This window comes from Ixodes scapularis, unplaced genomic scaffold (assembly GCF_016920785.2).
Source record: "Ixodes scapularis isolate PalLabHiFi unplaced genomic scaffold, ASM1692078v2 PGA_scaffold5__190_contigs__length_132052651, whole genome shotgun sequence".
In the NCBI taxonomy this organism is placed as follows: domain Eukaryota; kingdom Metazoa; phylum Arthropoda; class Arachnida; order Ixodida; family Ixodidae; genus Ixodes; species Ixodes scapularis.
In genome coordinates this window covers 65,236,460-65,252,349 of record NW_024609880.1, presented here as the reverse complement: position 1 = coordinate 65,252,349, position 15,890 = coordinate 65,236,460, and the positions used below count along the sequence as shown (strand labels likewise).

The following is a 15,890-nucleotide window of genomic DNA, read 5'->3' as shown; positions in this document are numbered from 1 at the left end:
CGGGCACGCGAAGGCGCTCTCTTCCGCGGAATATCAGACGCCGAGTTTGAGGACGCTGACGATGCTTATCTACTGGACTGTGGAACGCGTTCGGGGCACGCGAAGGCGCTCTCTTCCGCGGAATATCAGACGCCGAGTTTGAGGACGCTGACGATGCTTATCTACTGGACTGTGGAACGCGTTCCGGGCACGCGAAGGCGCTCTCTTCCGCGGAATATCAGACGCCGAGTTTGAGGACGCTGACGATGCTTATCTACTGGACTGTGGAACGCGTTCCGGGCACGCGAAGGCGCTCTCTTCCGCGGAATATCAGACGCCGAGTTTGAGGACGCTGACGATGCTTATCTACTGGACTGTGGAACGCGTTCCGGGCACGCGAAGGCGCTCTCTTCCGCGGAATATCAGACGCCGAGTTTGAGGACGCTGACGATGCTTATCTACTGGACTGTGGAACGCGTTCCGGGCACGTGCAGGCGCTCTCTTCCGCGGAATATCAGACGCCGAGTTTGAGGACGCTGATGATGCTTATCTACTGGACTGTGGAACGCGTTCCGGGCACGCGCAGGCGCTCTCTTCCGCGGAATATCAGACGCCGAGTTTGAGGACGCTGACGATGCTTATCTACTGGACTGTGGAACGCGTTCCGGGCACGCGAAGGCGCTCTCTTCCGTGGAATATCAGACGCCGAGTTTGAGGACGCTGACGATGCTTATCTACTGGACTGTGGAACGCGTTCCGGGCACGCGCAGGCGCTCTCTTCCGCGGAATATCAGACGCCGAGTTTGAGGACGCTGACGATGCTTATCTACTGGACTGTGGAACGCGTTCCGGGCACGCGCAGGCGCTCTCTTCCGCGGAATATCAGACGCCGAGTTTGAGGACGCTGATGATGCTTATCTACTGGACTGTGGAACGCGTTCCGGGCACGCGAAGGCGCTCTCTTCCGCGGAATATCAGACGCCGAGTTTGAGGACGCCGATGATGCTTGTCTACTGGACTGTGGAACGCTTTCCGGGCACGCGAAGGCGCTCTCTTCCGCGGAATATCAGACGCCGAGTTTGAGGACGCTGATGATGCTTATCTACTGGACTGTGGAACGCGTTCCGGGCACGCGAAGGCGCTCTCTTCCGCGGAATATCAGACGCCGAGTTTGAGGACGCTGATGATGCTTGTCTACTGGACTGTGGAACGCGTTCCGGGCACGCGAAGGCGCTCTCTTCCGCGGAATATCAGACGCCGAGTTTGAGGACGCCGATGATGCTTGTCTACTGGACTGTGGAACGCTTTCCGGGCACGCGAAGGCGCTCTCTTCCGCGGAATATCAGACGCCGAGTTTGAGGACGCTGATGATGCTTATCTACTGGACTGTGGAACGCGTTCCGGGCACGCGAAGGCGCTCTCTTCCGCGGAATATCAGACGCCGAGTTTGAGGACGCTGATGATGCTTATCTACTGGACTGTGGAACGCTTTCCGGGCACGCGAAGGCGCTCTCTTCCGCGGAATATCAGACGCCGAGTTTGAGGACGCTGATGATGCTTGTCTACTGGACTGTGGAACGCGTTCCGGGCACGCGAAGGCGCTCTCTTCCGCGGAATATCAGACGCCGAGTTTGAGGACGCTGATGATGCTTATCTACTGGACTGTGGAACGCTTTCCGGGCACGCGAAGGCGCTCTCTTCCGCGGAATATCAGACGCCGAGTTTGAGGACGCTGATGATGCTTATCTACTGGACTGTGGAACGCGTTCCGGGCACGCGAAGGCGCTCTCTTCCGCGGAATATCAGACGCCGAGTTTGAGGACGCCGATGATGCTTGTCTACTGGACTGTGGAACGCTTTCCGGGCACGCGAAGGCGCTCTCTTCCGCGGAATATCAGACGCCGAGTTTGAGGACGCTGATGATGCTTATCTACTGGACTGTGGAACGCGTTCCGGGCACGCGAAGGCGCTCTCTTCCGCGGAATATCAGACGCCGAGTTTGAGGACGCTGATGATGCTTATCTACTGGACTGTGGAACGCGTTCCGGGCACGCGAAGGCGCTCTCTTCCGCGGAATATCAGACGCCGAGTTTGAGGACGCTGATGATGCTTGTCTACTGGACTGTGGAACGCGTTCCGGGCACGCGAAGGCGCTCTCTTCCGCGGAATATCAGACGCCGAGTTTGAGGACGCCGATGATGCTTGTCTACTGGACTGTGGAACGCTTTCCGGGCACGCGAAGGCGCTCTCTTCCGCGGAATATCAGACGCCGAGTTTGAGGACGCCGATGATGCTTGTCTACTGGACTGTGGAACGCTTTCCGGGCACGCGAAGGCGCTCTCTTCCGCGGAATATCAGACGCCGAGTTTGAGGACGCTGATGATGCTTGTCTACTGGACTGTGGAACGCGTTCCGGGCACGCGAAGGCGCTCTCTTCCGCGGAATATCAGACGCCGAGTTTGAGGACGCTGATGATGCTTATCTACTGGACTGTGGAACGCTTTCCGGGCACGCGAAGGCGCTCTCTTCCGCGGAATATCAGACGCCGAGTTTGAGGACGCTGATGATGCTATCTACTGGACTGTGGAACGCGTTCCGGGCACGCGAAGGCGCTCTCTTCCGCGGAATATCAGACGCCGAGTTTGAGGACGCCGATGATGCTTGTCTACTGGACTGTGGAACGCTTTCCGGGCACGCGAAGGCGCTCTCTTCGGCGGAATATCAGACGCCGAGTTTGAGGACGCTGATGATGCTTATCTACTGGACTGTGGAACGCGTTCCGGGCACGCGAAGGCGCTCTCTTCCGCGGAATATCAGACGCCGAGTTTGAGGACGCTGATGATGCTTATCTACTGGACTGTGGAACGCGTTCCGGGCACGCGAAGGCGCTCTCTTCCGCGGAATATCAGACGCCGAGTTTGAGGACGCTGATGATGCTTATCTACTGGACTGTGGAACGCTTTCCGGGCACGCGAAGGCGCTCTCTTCCGCGGAATATCAGACGCCGAGTTTGAGGACGCTGATGATGCTTATCTACTGGACTGTGGAACGCGTTCCGGGCACGCGAAGGCGCTCTCTTCCGCGGAATATCAGACGCCGAGTTTGAGGACGCTGATGATGCTTATCTACTGGACTGTGGAACGCGTTCCGGGCACGCGAAGGCGCTCTCTTCCGCGGAATATCAGACGCCGAGTTTGAGGACGCTGATGATGCTTATCTACTGGACTGTGGAACGCTTTCCGGGCACGCGAAGGCGCTCTCTTCCGCGGAATATCAGACGCCGAGTTTGAGGACGCTGATGATGCTTATCTACTGGACTGTGGAACGCGTTCCGGGCACGCGAAGGCGCTCTCTTCCGCGGAATATCAGACGCCGAGTTTGAGGACGCTGATGATGCTTATCTACTGGACTGTGGAACGCGTTCCGGGCACGCGAAGGCGCTCTCTTCCGCGGAATATCAGACGCCGAGTTTGAGGACGCTGATGATGCTTATCTACTGGAATGTGGAACGCGTTCTGAGCACGCGCAGGCGCTCTGTTCCGCGGAATATCAGACGCCGCGTATAAGCGCCCGCAGCCCAATGACTCTGCAGTTTTGGCCCGCGTCATTTCTGTACTACATTTAAACGCTCACACGTTTTTTTTTTTTTTTTGTTCTGTTTAATGAAGCTCGTAGACGGCCTGTAGACTTTAGTACTGTTTTGCGTAGCTAATGACATTGTATTGTTTTTCTTTCCTCAATATGACATTCCTCTGTAGATGCGCTGTGTATTTCTCATTTCTCAGTTGGCATGATGCACCCGCTGTTGGTATGTTGGTATAAAAGCAACTTCAAAATACAAAAGCCGTCGCATAATCTTTAAATATGTATACTTATTCTATAAATGCAAAAAAAAAAAACTTTTTTGATGTTTTTTTTCGCAGATTTTAAGTTAAACATTACCTTGTAAAAGGCTTATACCAGGGGCACTCTAAAAAACGTCTGTGCGTCTACTTTCACGCACAACACTCGGAGAGCCAATCACCGCAACTTGCAGAGGCTGCTCAGCGAATGTCGATGCCGAAACATATGTTTAGACCAAAAAACGCAGTCTGAGTTGTGACGTTAAGCAATGCAAGCGTGACGTTTTGCATTGCTTAATGTCACAACTCAGACTGCGCTTTTTGGTCTAAACATACGTTTCCGCATCGTCATTCGCTGAGCAGCCTCTGTAAGTTGCGGTGATTGGCTCTCCGAGTGTTGTGCGGGGAAGTTGACTTACATACATTTTTTAGAGTGTAAGAAATGCCTGCGCGTCTACTAAACAGCAAAACACTCAAAGAGCCAATCATTACGATCTAGGAATTCAGCTCAGCGAATGATGAGGCGGAACATCCGGTTAGACCTGAAAATGCAGTCTGCGCTGTGGCATTTCGCAATGCAAAGCGTCATGCTTGCGTTGCGTAATGCTACAGCACAGACTTAATTTTGAGGTCTAGACAGGTGTTCCGCCTCATCATTCGCTGAGCTGATTTCGTAGATGGCAGAGATTTCCTCCTTCAGTGTTTTGCGGGTCAGTAGACACGCAGGCATTTCTTAGAGTGCAGCTGATGGTAGAAATTAATTTTCAGCCCCTCGCTGAGCCTTGCCGAGGGCCCTCCTTCGTTGATTTAACGCGTAACTCCCCTCCCCAGTTTACCTTACGCGTAGCGTATTGCGACTTCTATTCTGTCTGGGACATGGTGTATGTGATTTCTTACCGATGAGAACACAGCACATGTGATTTCTTGAGAAGGAGAAATAAGCTATCGGCCCAAATGCGCCTTCTTGCAATCGTGTTTTAGTGCAGCGTGGCTGCTTAGAAGTGTTGCTCGGAGTTCCTGTATTCACTAACAGGGCGAGAGTGGCAGGACCTCCAGCACTGCTCACCGCCGCGACTGCGCGTACACGCTGGAAGGTCAAAGCGTTATCGAAAGGTTCGCGCTGGAACAACGGAAAGACCTCCTTGCCGTTCTAGTTCTGTCGGTGACCGTAGTTGCCAAGGGTGACAACAGCGTTGCTCATGGCCGGTCGTCTTTTGTGTTCCAGGGAAGCAGATCACGTGCGCGTGCAGCACGGAGCACTGCCTGGCGCAGAACACGACCCGCTGCAACACCACGTCCATGTGCTACACCCAGTACCTCCAGACGTCGGACGGGTCGGACCCGCGCAAGCAGGGCTGCATCAATAGCAAGACGCCGCTGCTCTGCGAGAACCGCAGGCCCGCTGTCCACTCGGCCGCCCGTTGGCCGCATCTGGTCTGCTGCAGCCAGAACCTGTGCAACCTGAACGTGCTGCTCGCGCCGCCGGGTAAGCTCGACCGCGTGCGCGATCCGGGTGTCGTCTCAACATAGCGTAGCGTAATAGACTTCACTCGGCACCCCATTGCTCGATTCTCTCGTGGGCGTCGCAATTTCGGTGCTTAGTGCGGAGCGGCTGCAAGGTGATAGTTACGATTTGAAAATGCGACTCTCTGAGCTCTATTAGCGATGTGCGCGACCAAAAGCGTCGCTGCGGTAAGCTTTCCACAATTGGCCAAACCATGGGCATATGAGCATTGTCAGATTGTCAAGTTTGACGGTGTTAGTTTCGGATTGCGATGGCTCCTAGCTTCCACTGTGCTTTTTAAACACACCCCCGAACTCGTCGTCGCACCTGATGGTAAGTAGCCAGGATAACAACTGGTGACGTCACGGCGAGGCGAATCCCAATCGTGACGTCAGGGATGGAAACCATAGGAGGGCGCCACCAAAACATCTCGGCGCTAATAGATACGGGGTCACGAATTCGCCGCGGACTGTTTTAACATTTCTTGAGGACGAAACCTTTCCTACGATTTAAGATAATGCATAAGATAAGCGACTACAACGACTTTTGAGCAACAAGATGTGTTGTTACTCTGAAAACCTATTTAGTGACTCGATCTGACAATCGCAAAATTTGGTTGCATGACTTGCACCCCGAGTACGGAGTCCTGTAGGCTGGAAGAATTTGGCAGTGTTTTGAAGGTGTCGAAGGCATCCAACCACCATCATGGATCTCGTAACAGAGCGTAGAAGGAAGCGTTGCTGTGTCTCGGCGAGGTATAACAAAGAAGAGATCTGGGCGTGACCTAGCTGTGCTTTAGCCCAGTCCATCTGCCGAACACTCAGAGTGAGATACGGTTTGTGCATTCATAATTGCCGAAGATCTTGGTTTTGCTGTTTATTTGAGACTGTTTATTTGATGGGTAAACTCATTTGTGACTGCGCCGCAAGCGTTCTAGGTAAGACTAACGATATATCAGGTCATGCGACACATCCATATGCGAATAACCCCAACAGCGAATGAATACTGCATTAATTAATTGATCAATTGTTTAATCAACCAACAGCCCCTAACCGGTTCGATAATTGTGTGGGTGTGTTGTGAGTGCGCAAGCGCATCTGAAACTCCTTTAAAATCACATACTCATGTTCGAAACTTACATATTCACATATATCTGTTTTTACCTCCTTTCCCCTTGCATTCATTCTCATCAAAACTGGAATAACCCAAGCCCATAAAACTTTTCCACAGCCAGTGAGAAAATCCTCTCGTCAGGCAAACACCACCACCACCGCCACCTTAGACCTACTAGTTAATTTGGGCTTAAGAGCCGAACAATATGAGGTCCGTGTGTCTATTATTATTATTTTCTAACCCATACTATATCCACTAAAAAATGGTTATCAATTTTGAAATCGAAGAATGGGAGCCTAAATTGATCGCACATCGTGTGTTTAAATCCTTACGACAAGGTCGTCTTTACTATATTTCAGCGCTAGCTCAGGGACTGAAGACTCGTACAAAGGTAAAAATCAATCATTCTTCAGTCATCAATACTTCAACCAATTATTTGTCGCAATCTCCGTTGCTCAGCACACGCCTGTAGGTCAATTTATAACGCGAGCAAAGCACGCGCCATTCTCACAAACGCTGAAGACAGCACCGATTGGAAACTCCATGGAAATAAGTGAATGTTTTCAGGATGCGATGTCAAGATGTTCACTTATTAGTCACGCTTTGCTTATTCTTTCCAAAATGTGTATTTTTGCAGTCAGCCAGCCAGATCTGCAGCCTGGGATGCCTGGCCTCACCCCCAGCAATAACAGCGGCCTGTCCTCGGGCGAGCCCACGACGACGGCGCCACCGCCCTCGCAGAGGCTCTTGAGTCCCGTGTTCCTGGCGGTGCTTGCCGTCGGAGTGGGCAGCCTGGCCGTGGTCGCCCTTGCCGTGCTCGCCGTTCTGCGACGCCACGCGGGGCTCCTGGGCACGCGCTACGTCAACAGGAGCTCCTACCTCAAGGGACGCCGACAGACGACCAACGACGATCCCACGGCGCTGTCGCTGCCACTTCCGAACGGAGGCACCTACGACAACAAACTTGCCGTCGTGTCCTAGCCGTGTGGTCGACCACGTCTTCAGAACGTTGCTCTTGTCGATCTCCCAATGTGGAAGCGGTGCCTTTGTACAGTTCCGGAACTTTGATCTCCTTGGCGAACCCGGGATATCTACCTCCTCGACATTCCTACTAATGCCCCAGGCAGCTCAGAAGTCGTCCGCGAACACCGATCTTCTGAGCACCCGAGGGAATCGGATCTTCGTCAGTTCTGGACCTTGTGGACACTTGTGGGGTCGGTTCTGAAACATCGATTTCAATAACGGCGCGTGACAACGATCCGAGGGCTTTGATCTTCTGGATCATGATGAAGACGTCCGAGAGACCAAACGTCACGACTGAGACTTGTACTCGAAGGTTCATGCACTGGTCATGAGATCCCGCACCTGAGAATGTTCATTCGGGATCGCGTGTGAAATTGTGAGTGGAACATTGTTGTGCTCGAGCTATTGGGACTCATCCATGTTCCAAGTTGTTCGCTCAACGCTGTTTGTGAATGATGTGACCTCTGGTGGTGCTAAGAATGATGTCTGTTGGGAACTTGGCGTGAAACAGGGGGCCACCTATTTCTGGTTCTATTTACGCGCGGAATGCAGCAAGGCCTTTAAGTTGCCTCTGTTGCGTGTACGAATGTATTAGCGAAGCCGGAAAAAATTAACGTAGGTAGTCGACGACCTTACGATGTTCCGCTTTCTACAAATTAGAAGGAATTGTACTTGCACCGCTGTGATAATTGCCTTTCCACGTTCTTGGGCGATGTGCCTTTGGTTTCAGCTATACTCATCCAACTACACAATTCCTTGGGCAAGAAGGTCGACCCAAGATTCCTGGGCAAATTCTTCTCCGCTTTACCGCCAGTAGTGCCAATGACTGTCTTCTTTAATATTTTCTTCACCACTGGCGTGCCCTAAATTGTAGATGCTCTATACAGTTTGCAATACACGAACCAAGCTTTAGTACACAAAGCGAGAGAGAAAAAGAAATGGTCCTCCCGCTTATTTAGCCTGATATTTGGCACTGATCTATCAAAAGATAGCCCAATAATTTCTTCAGCGTATATACTTAGCTACCTGGCTGCTGCGTTATACACCATTCCAAAAGTGCCTTCCTGGCGTTGCCATTGCCACGTGATTAAAAACAAAACACAAAAAAATAAGGCTTCAGCTGCTGTATAATGCACCTTGCAGCGTCACGTGTTATGACCTGTTCGGTGGATGACCTTATGCCACAGACAAACGGGCAGCTAACATTCCCAGTTGACAGAATACACGCACGTGCCAACGGATGCCTTTTTTTCACACTGCCTTTACGTTCTTGCTCGTGTGCGCAAGGAACGATTGAAATGGTCACGATGAACATTTCGTTTCAAGCTTTCCGCGAAACGTCTATAGACGATTGTAAGCTGGGCGACTAGCCACCGCCATATCTCCGCTTGAGCAGGCACGCCCGTGCGATTACAAGCTTGCCAGAGCTACGTTCACGTGCTTGAAGGCATAGGGCAGCGGCCTCGATTTTGTTTTCTGCGCTGCCGACGGTGTGAGGCTTCAAAGCTAGCGGCTGAGCGAGGATGGGTAGGGCATATAGAGAAGAGGCAGATTACGGCAGTGGTACCTCTTGAACCACGAAGTGTCACTGATGAAAGCTACGACGTCACGCTGTAGATGACACCACGCAGCGTTTGCTAGAGCTACGTCATTTGGGATGCAGTCAGTCCAGCTTCATATTGTGCCTCCCTGTTTTTGACTTTTTCAATGGTGAGGCTGTGAAATTGAGGGCAACACATCGTTTCCTTGTTGTCTTTACGAATTGGTTCCATGGTACCATTGACGGTCCAGTGTCCACCGAGAACGAGTTTACCAGGGGCTCTAGGTTGAACGCTCGGTGAAAAAGTCGGCGAGATCGCCGAACACCGCGGTTGACCGTCGCCGCGCTGGACCTTGGCGCTGTCCAATCACGGCGTTGGCGATTTGACCGACTTCCTCGGCCATTGTCCAGCTCAGAGTCCCAGGACACACGAGGGGCCGTACGTTCCACAGAATGTCAGACGTCGGCAGCGCAAAACGTGGGTACTCTGAAGCCTGCACTTTGTGTTCAAATACTTATTCCCCTTTGTCCTTTGCGGCCTGTACTTCAACAAGACGAGCCACAAAAGATCTGCCGTTATTTATATAAAGAAGGAGGCTCGAATATTCACGGCGCGCACGCTTCGTTTGTTGTTGTTGTTTGTTGGTTTGTTGCTTGTTGTTGTTCTTTCGTAGAATCTCGTGTATTTAAAGGATGCGAATAGTTTGGAAGGTAAGAATCAACCGCGGAACCTCACTGCCTCCTCTCGGTGTTCGCTTTGACTGAATCCGTCTCTGCGGGATTGACACTGAGCAGCTTGTCTTCTGTGTATCGCTGTAGATTTGTTCTGTCATGAGACCCCGCGAGCGACAACAAATCGAAATGTGCGCCCATGTGTGTGTGTATTGGCGCGTTACATCGGCGATGTTCTCGTGTGTGAGTTGTGTTGTCCTAATTTATTTATAGGTATGCGCACCTCGTTTGCTCTTCTCTCGAGGCGCCACCCAGAGAGTTTCGGGAGAGAAAGAGGAGCATTCGATTATCTATTCTATCACATTCTACTATATTATGTATTATTATTATTATTATGGCGGGTGTACATAGGGAAGAATAAACAAATACGCATACGAGCGTCTGTACAAAACCTGCGACGATATTGAGTAAAAGATCTGGTTATATACAAATCCCTTTCTCTTGTCTTTCTTGTCTTGTTTTGCTCTTTTTGATTTCTTTTTTTCAGCTACAATTCGGCGTGACCGATTTATTTCAACGTCCTCTAGTAGCTTGTTTCGTTGCGATAACTGCCGTACTTCAAACGAAAGTGAACATTAGGAGCAATTAAATACATTGGGATTCCTGAAGCCTGAGCCACAAAAAGCTTTTTTTTTTTCGTTATTTCTTCACCTAACCGTGACCGGTGAAGTCCTCTGTAGCGAATTGATACAAACAAGGCCAGCCTAAAATGTATTCCAAAACACCCGTCCAGCTTGCCGAATCTGGGCCAATGCTACCCCGGCATATGCGCCTGGCTTAGTTCTATGTCAGTTCAATTTGTCAAGAAAAAGACAACAAAAAACCCACATGTGTCTTGGGTATATCCCAAAGCCGTTCTAGATATATAGGAATCAGGAACCTCTCTGACACCAGGGTGTCAACGGACGTCACGTCACGTGACCATGACATCTGACGTCACAGTGTAGCGTGGAAACGACCGGAGAGTTACCTTTGTAGGACTCGTCACTGGTCCAACGCCATGGTCAGACACCAGCTGTTCTGAACACCATTACGACATCAGCGTCACGTCACCATCGATCAAAGTGGAGAATAGAAATCAAGATGATTTGAACCCTGATTTAAAACAGGCCGATTTTATTATGATGGTGATCTAAATCAAAACTTTTCCGCAAAAATATCCCCGAAAATATATTTTTTGTTTACAATTTGTTTATTATTTGGTGCTTTCTACGTGCATTAATTCTGTATCTAAACCAAGGAGTCGTCAAGGGAGAAATATTTATATCAGGCTTAACACGAGGACAAAGCAGTAATCTTTTGAGTAAATTAAGTCGAGCTTTCTTTCCCCCATCCACATTGTTCGTCAGTAACGTAACGTCCTGCCAGTCTTGTAGGCGTTACTGAAAAAGAAGTGACCAATTACAATTACTTTATTGCAAAATGTAACTGATTACAGTAATCAAATACTGCATCACAAAAGTGATTGCAAAATTACCAGAAAGTAATTGGTAACGTTTCACGTTACTTTTTTTCTTTTACTTTTTATTGCGAATTAAAAAAAATGCATACATATGTTCAAAGTGGTTACATTCTGTTGCTTTTCGTCATTGACACCTCGTTAAGCTTCAAAAGCAGTTCTCGTTCGAAGTTCTCGTCAGTCACCTTCCCATGTTTCCTGGTGAAGATATCTGCCGCGACGCTGAAGACCCTGTCGACGGATGCGCTTGAGGGAAGAGCGGTGTTGGAGCGCACGAACACTTTGCGTGCCAGTTCGAGGTTAGGCAGTGCTTCGACGGAAGCTTCCGAGTCCTCTAGAAAGCAAGGCGCCTCAGTGTTGCTGCGACCGCCTGTTGAAAGCGTTTCAGGTGGAGGCAGTTAAACGCGCGTTGACAGTCTAATCCTTATGGTATTTTGGTATCTGTCTTTAGTTGTTTAGGGGTAAAAGAAAAGTGTCCAATGTTGGTGCAACATAGACGAGAGAAGCACGAGCAGATGGCAATTTTTTCACGTAAAAAAAATCGATAATTTTACCTTTTTTTGGAAACATACAATGGATTACAGAAAAACAGTAACTGAATTACAGCGAACGTACCCGCAGAAAAAAAGTAATTGAACCGTTAAAAAGTTACACTAAAATGTAATTGATTGCAAATAATCAGTTACTCGTAACTGGTTACGTACAAGTCTGCGTCTTACTGCCAGTAAAAAACGCGAAAGAAAGGAACTAATACTACTAGAAAAGTTATCTATTGAAAGATATTTAGTGCGCGAAAAAGCGAATGAAGCTTTTCAACGACTAAAGCAATATTAGGCTGTATTTGTTCAACTATGGCAGGGCTTACTCAGTAAATTGTTGTTAATTAAACTACTTCAAATTTACTGTAATTCTTTCTTCCGCATTGTTTTCAGTGATCGGACGAATTGATCAATCACTTTTTCACGTTTAAAAATACATCTAGTAATAAAGAAGCACTATTTTATAGCTACAATGGTTTAAATAAAATTAATCTAGTTTATATCAAATCAATTTGATATAAATAAAAAAAGCTTATTTATTTGATTGTTTTGAAGTATTCTTTCTTTTCACCCTGCCAGCGAGGTTACATCTTTTGCGCGGACACGAAAACCCTAAAAGCGGGGTCACACTGCGCATGCCCATACATCATACAAAAGACAGTCTGCAGACAGGACCGTGGTTCGAATGCCGCGCGCCCAAGTTTCCTCCTTGAACTCGTTGCCACGCGGCATTCGAAGCACGGATCTCATGATGACTCGCATTCGAATCTGTTCGCGGCCTTAGAGCTGGCCCCAATAATGATACGCATTTAAAATGGCCCTCACCAATGTTCGCCTTCAAACTCGCTCTTTCTGGTTTCGGACTTTCTTTCCACGAGTCTCGTAAATATTGTAACGCGGGAAATGAACTTCGTATTCATCCCCATCAACTACTCCATCATCGACACCATCACCATGCTCATCACACCTGTCGCGGGATGATGGAGTCAGTTCGAATCGTATCCCCAGCGCGCGTGGTCACCACATGGAAAGTAGTACCTCACGCTTTCAGCCTAAAAAGGTGTGGAGGTGCGGAGTATTACATAAACCAAAGGGGCATGACGTTACGTTTGAATAACGTTACCACCGATACAACCTTTTTTGTCGGAATACATAGCTCCATATAGCCAGGTGACTGTCGTTGAAGTCGTTAGGCGTGGAATGCCTTCGAGCATCACGCCCTTTCCTGGGTAATGGTACCGGGGCACATTTCGGACACCCGTCGTCTTCGTTGTAATTACAGAGGCGCGGACATGGCGTCTCTCGGCGTGGGCCATTTGCGCCAGCCATGTCAGACAGGTACACGCGATCAGTGATGTGACCGGCGCGTCATTTGCGCCACCCTGCGCCGGAACGCTCGCTGACCCCGCTGTACTCGGTCTCAATCTTTTTGCCCCATGCTGTCGGGGCAACAGCCACTAGAAAGGCTGCGCTAACGCCGCGGCCACGCTGCTAATATGTGGCGCAAAAGGCGGCAGACATGTTTAGCTTTAGACACAGTGGTTAGGAAGCTCGGGGGATATTGTGTTCGCTCTGTTGCGAACTCTCATAACATCTCTGGAGGACGCAAAAGCGTTTTCCACGATTTGAGATAAAGCTTGAGATAACTGGCAACCATGATTTTAAGCACCAAGATGGCTGTCAATGTCGTTAGCCTGAAGTGTAGCTTATTTAGTGGCTCTCTAATGAGGTATGAGCAGTCTGACTGGGGCTTTTAGAATATCGGCATCCCATCCCCCGATTGTCTCCTGGGCGGCGCCATCGTGGTGCGTAGTGCGGAGCGGACGCACGGTGCTGCACGGAGAGCAACTAAAGGAGAGGAGGAAATGAGAGCGTGCGGCGACGTCACAGCGCCGAGCTCAGATTGGAAGGACAGTGGGCAGACGCAGGGGCTAGCTGCCTTTGTTTGTGCCCATTGTCTCCCTCCAATCAGAGCGAGCAAGAGCGTCGTCTGCTCGTCGTGCTGGGACGGGCGTTCGAACGCCGGCATTGGCCGTTGCAACCCTCCTCTTTCTCTTTCTTTTTTTTTTTCTTTTTCCCCGTATAGTTGCGATTTGAAAATGCGACCTCCTGGGCTTTGGATGCGGAGTAAGGAAGCTCAGGCGATATCGCTTTTTCCTCTGTCACAAACTGTTTTTAACAGTTCTGGAGGACGGAAAGGGCGTTTTCTGCGATTTGAGATAAGGTTCCGATAACTGCCAACAATTAATTGAATCACCGAGATGACTGAAGTCCTGTTACTCTGAAGCGAAGCCTCTGTCCATTCGAGTTGGTGATTTGTAATGGTCAAAAAGCACAACAAGACGTAGATACAGTCTCATCAGGGCATCTCGGTGTTCACTGCCCGATATTGTGGCTGCATTCCACTCTTTTCGGACTGTGCTGTACTAAACAAAAACAAAATCACACGAGAAATACCTGAGGCGCAAGACATTGGTAGACTAGGGCTGCAGTGTGTCCATATACCCTCTGTATCTTTGTCGGGCAAAGAATTACTGTTCCTCTACCAGGGATGACTAATCTGAGATGGTGTGATCAGTGATGTCACAATCTTAGCCTTTTAATAATGCCTATTTGCATATCCTCCTTAACTTGTTTTCGTTGGCGCCGGTATATATATGTATATATTGAGTGACAACGAAAGTGAAGTTCAGTTATAAGTAGCGCTGTGTTTTCCTTTCTGTCTGTTGTACTGTTGCGCTTTTAGAGCGCAGCTCTTAGGCGCCCGTTTCCGGCTTGAGCGGCGTCGCCGTCGCCGTCGGCGTAACCGCGCGTAACCCTCGTAATCCTTGTGAGGACTACGAGGGTTACTCCCACGAAGGTTACCTTGACATGGATTACAAGGGTCGCCCTCGTAACCCTCGTGAGAGTAACCCTCGTAACCCTCACGAGGGTTACGAGGGTTAGTTACCGTCAAAAGGGTTACCTCACGAGGGTCACGAGGGTTATGAGAGTTACCCTCACGAGGGTCACGAGAGTTACCCTGACAAGGGTTACTAGGGTTACCAGGAGGTTCACGATGGTAACCCTCACGAGGGTCACGAAGGTTACCCTCACGAGTGTCATCAGGGTTACCCCCTGAGGTCACGTGACCCCCTCAAATCACGTGACCCCCTGAGGTCACGTGGCCCATTAGGTCACGCGACCCCCTGAGGTCACGTTACCTCAGGAAGTCACCTATCCCTCAGTACCCTTCCATCTTATCTCTCAGTACCCTTCCATCCTGCTTCTCAAGAGCTGCGCTCTAATCCGGCTTTACAGGGAGTTGTAAACGGCTTTCATTTTTTATTCAGTCTTTGTTTCTTTTCAACGAAGAAGAGGAGGAAAAAAGGAGTACAAGAACTGCTTGACCGAGTCCCCTTTCTCCCAGCAACAGCAGCAGCAGCACTTTACTCACACGTAAAAAACCGCACACACACAAAAAGAACAAACATGTTTTGTGTACACTTAAAAACTTGATATAACTAGCTCGACGAGACGAGCAACGAGCGTATATTTAGGCGAGTAGCACTTTCAATATCAGTTCCTCGTGACGAACAAAAATTGAGTATAGGGAGTATTCACTGGACGCCATATTTGTGGGTGCTGTTTAGAGCGCATGCTCAGAACAAGCTCATATCAATAGGCTGCTAAGACCGGCAATCTTGATGGTGCGGAATGCACCTTGCAAAAGAACTGTGTAAACTCGCCATCAGCACGCGCTCAGCATTCGGGCACACAGCTATGACCGCCAGTGAATACTCCCTATATTGGAGAGCTGACACCCAATAATCTGACTTCCATAGTTTGTCCTGGTGTGGGGGACCGCCGAAGAGACTTAGCTTAAAACGAATGACGTTTTAAGTGAAGAGAAGGGGAGTTTCTGCACTGCCTTTACACTGCAAGAGTTTTAGAAGAGAGGCCCTGACGCTTTGGGCCCCCCAAGTTGCTTGTGGCGTCGCCACTGCGCACGCACCCTCTTCTAAAACCAAAACTGCCAAACCTGCTCAAGAGCGCGTGGCTTCTTTTGGCGTCTTTTTCACACGAGAGCGCGTGCGAATGAGACGGAAGACCAAGACACGAGCTCTCACAGCAGTGCGGAACGACGGCACTGTGTAAACTATACGCTAACCTTGACGCC

The 15,890-nt window shown here is 49.8% G+C and overlaps 1 protein-coding gene across 1 annotated transcript in view; it reads left to right on the top strand.

Moving 5' to 3' along the window:
* LOC8027486 (BMP and activin membrane-bound inhibitor homolog) overlaps nt 1–10,164 on the top strand; it is a 38,271-nt gene extending 28,107 nt beyond the window's left edge. Inside the window, exons 2-3 of the mRNA XM_029994950.4 lie at nt 5,047–5,307; nt 7,076–10,164. Of these exons, the coding sequence (XP_029850810.2) occupies nt 5,047–5,307; nt 7,076–7,419 (605 nt within the window). The 3' untranslated portion in view covers nt 7,420–10,164. The remainder of the gene's footprint in view (nt 1–5,046; nt 5,308–7,075) is intronic.
* Nucleotides 10,165–15,890: the final 5,726 nt, after the last annotated feature.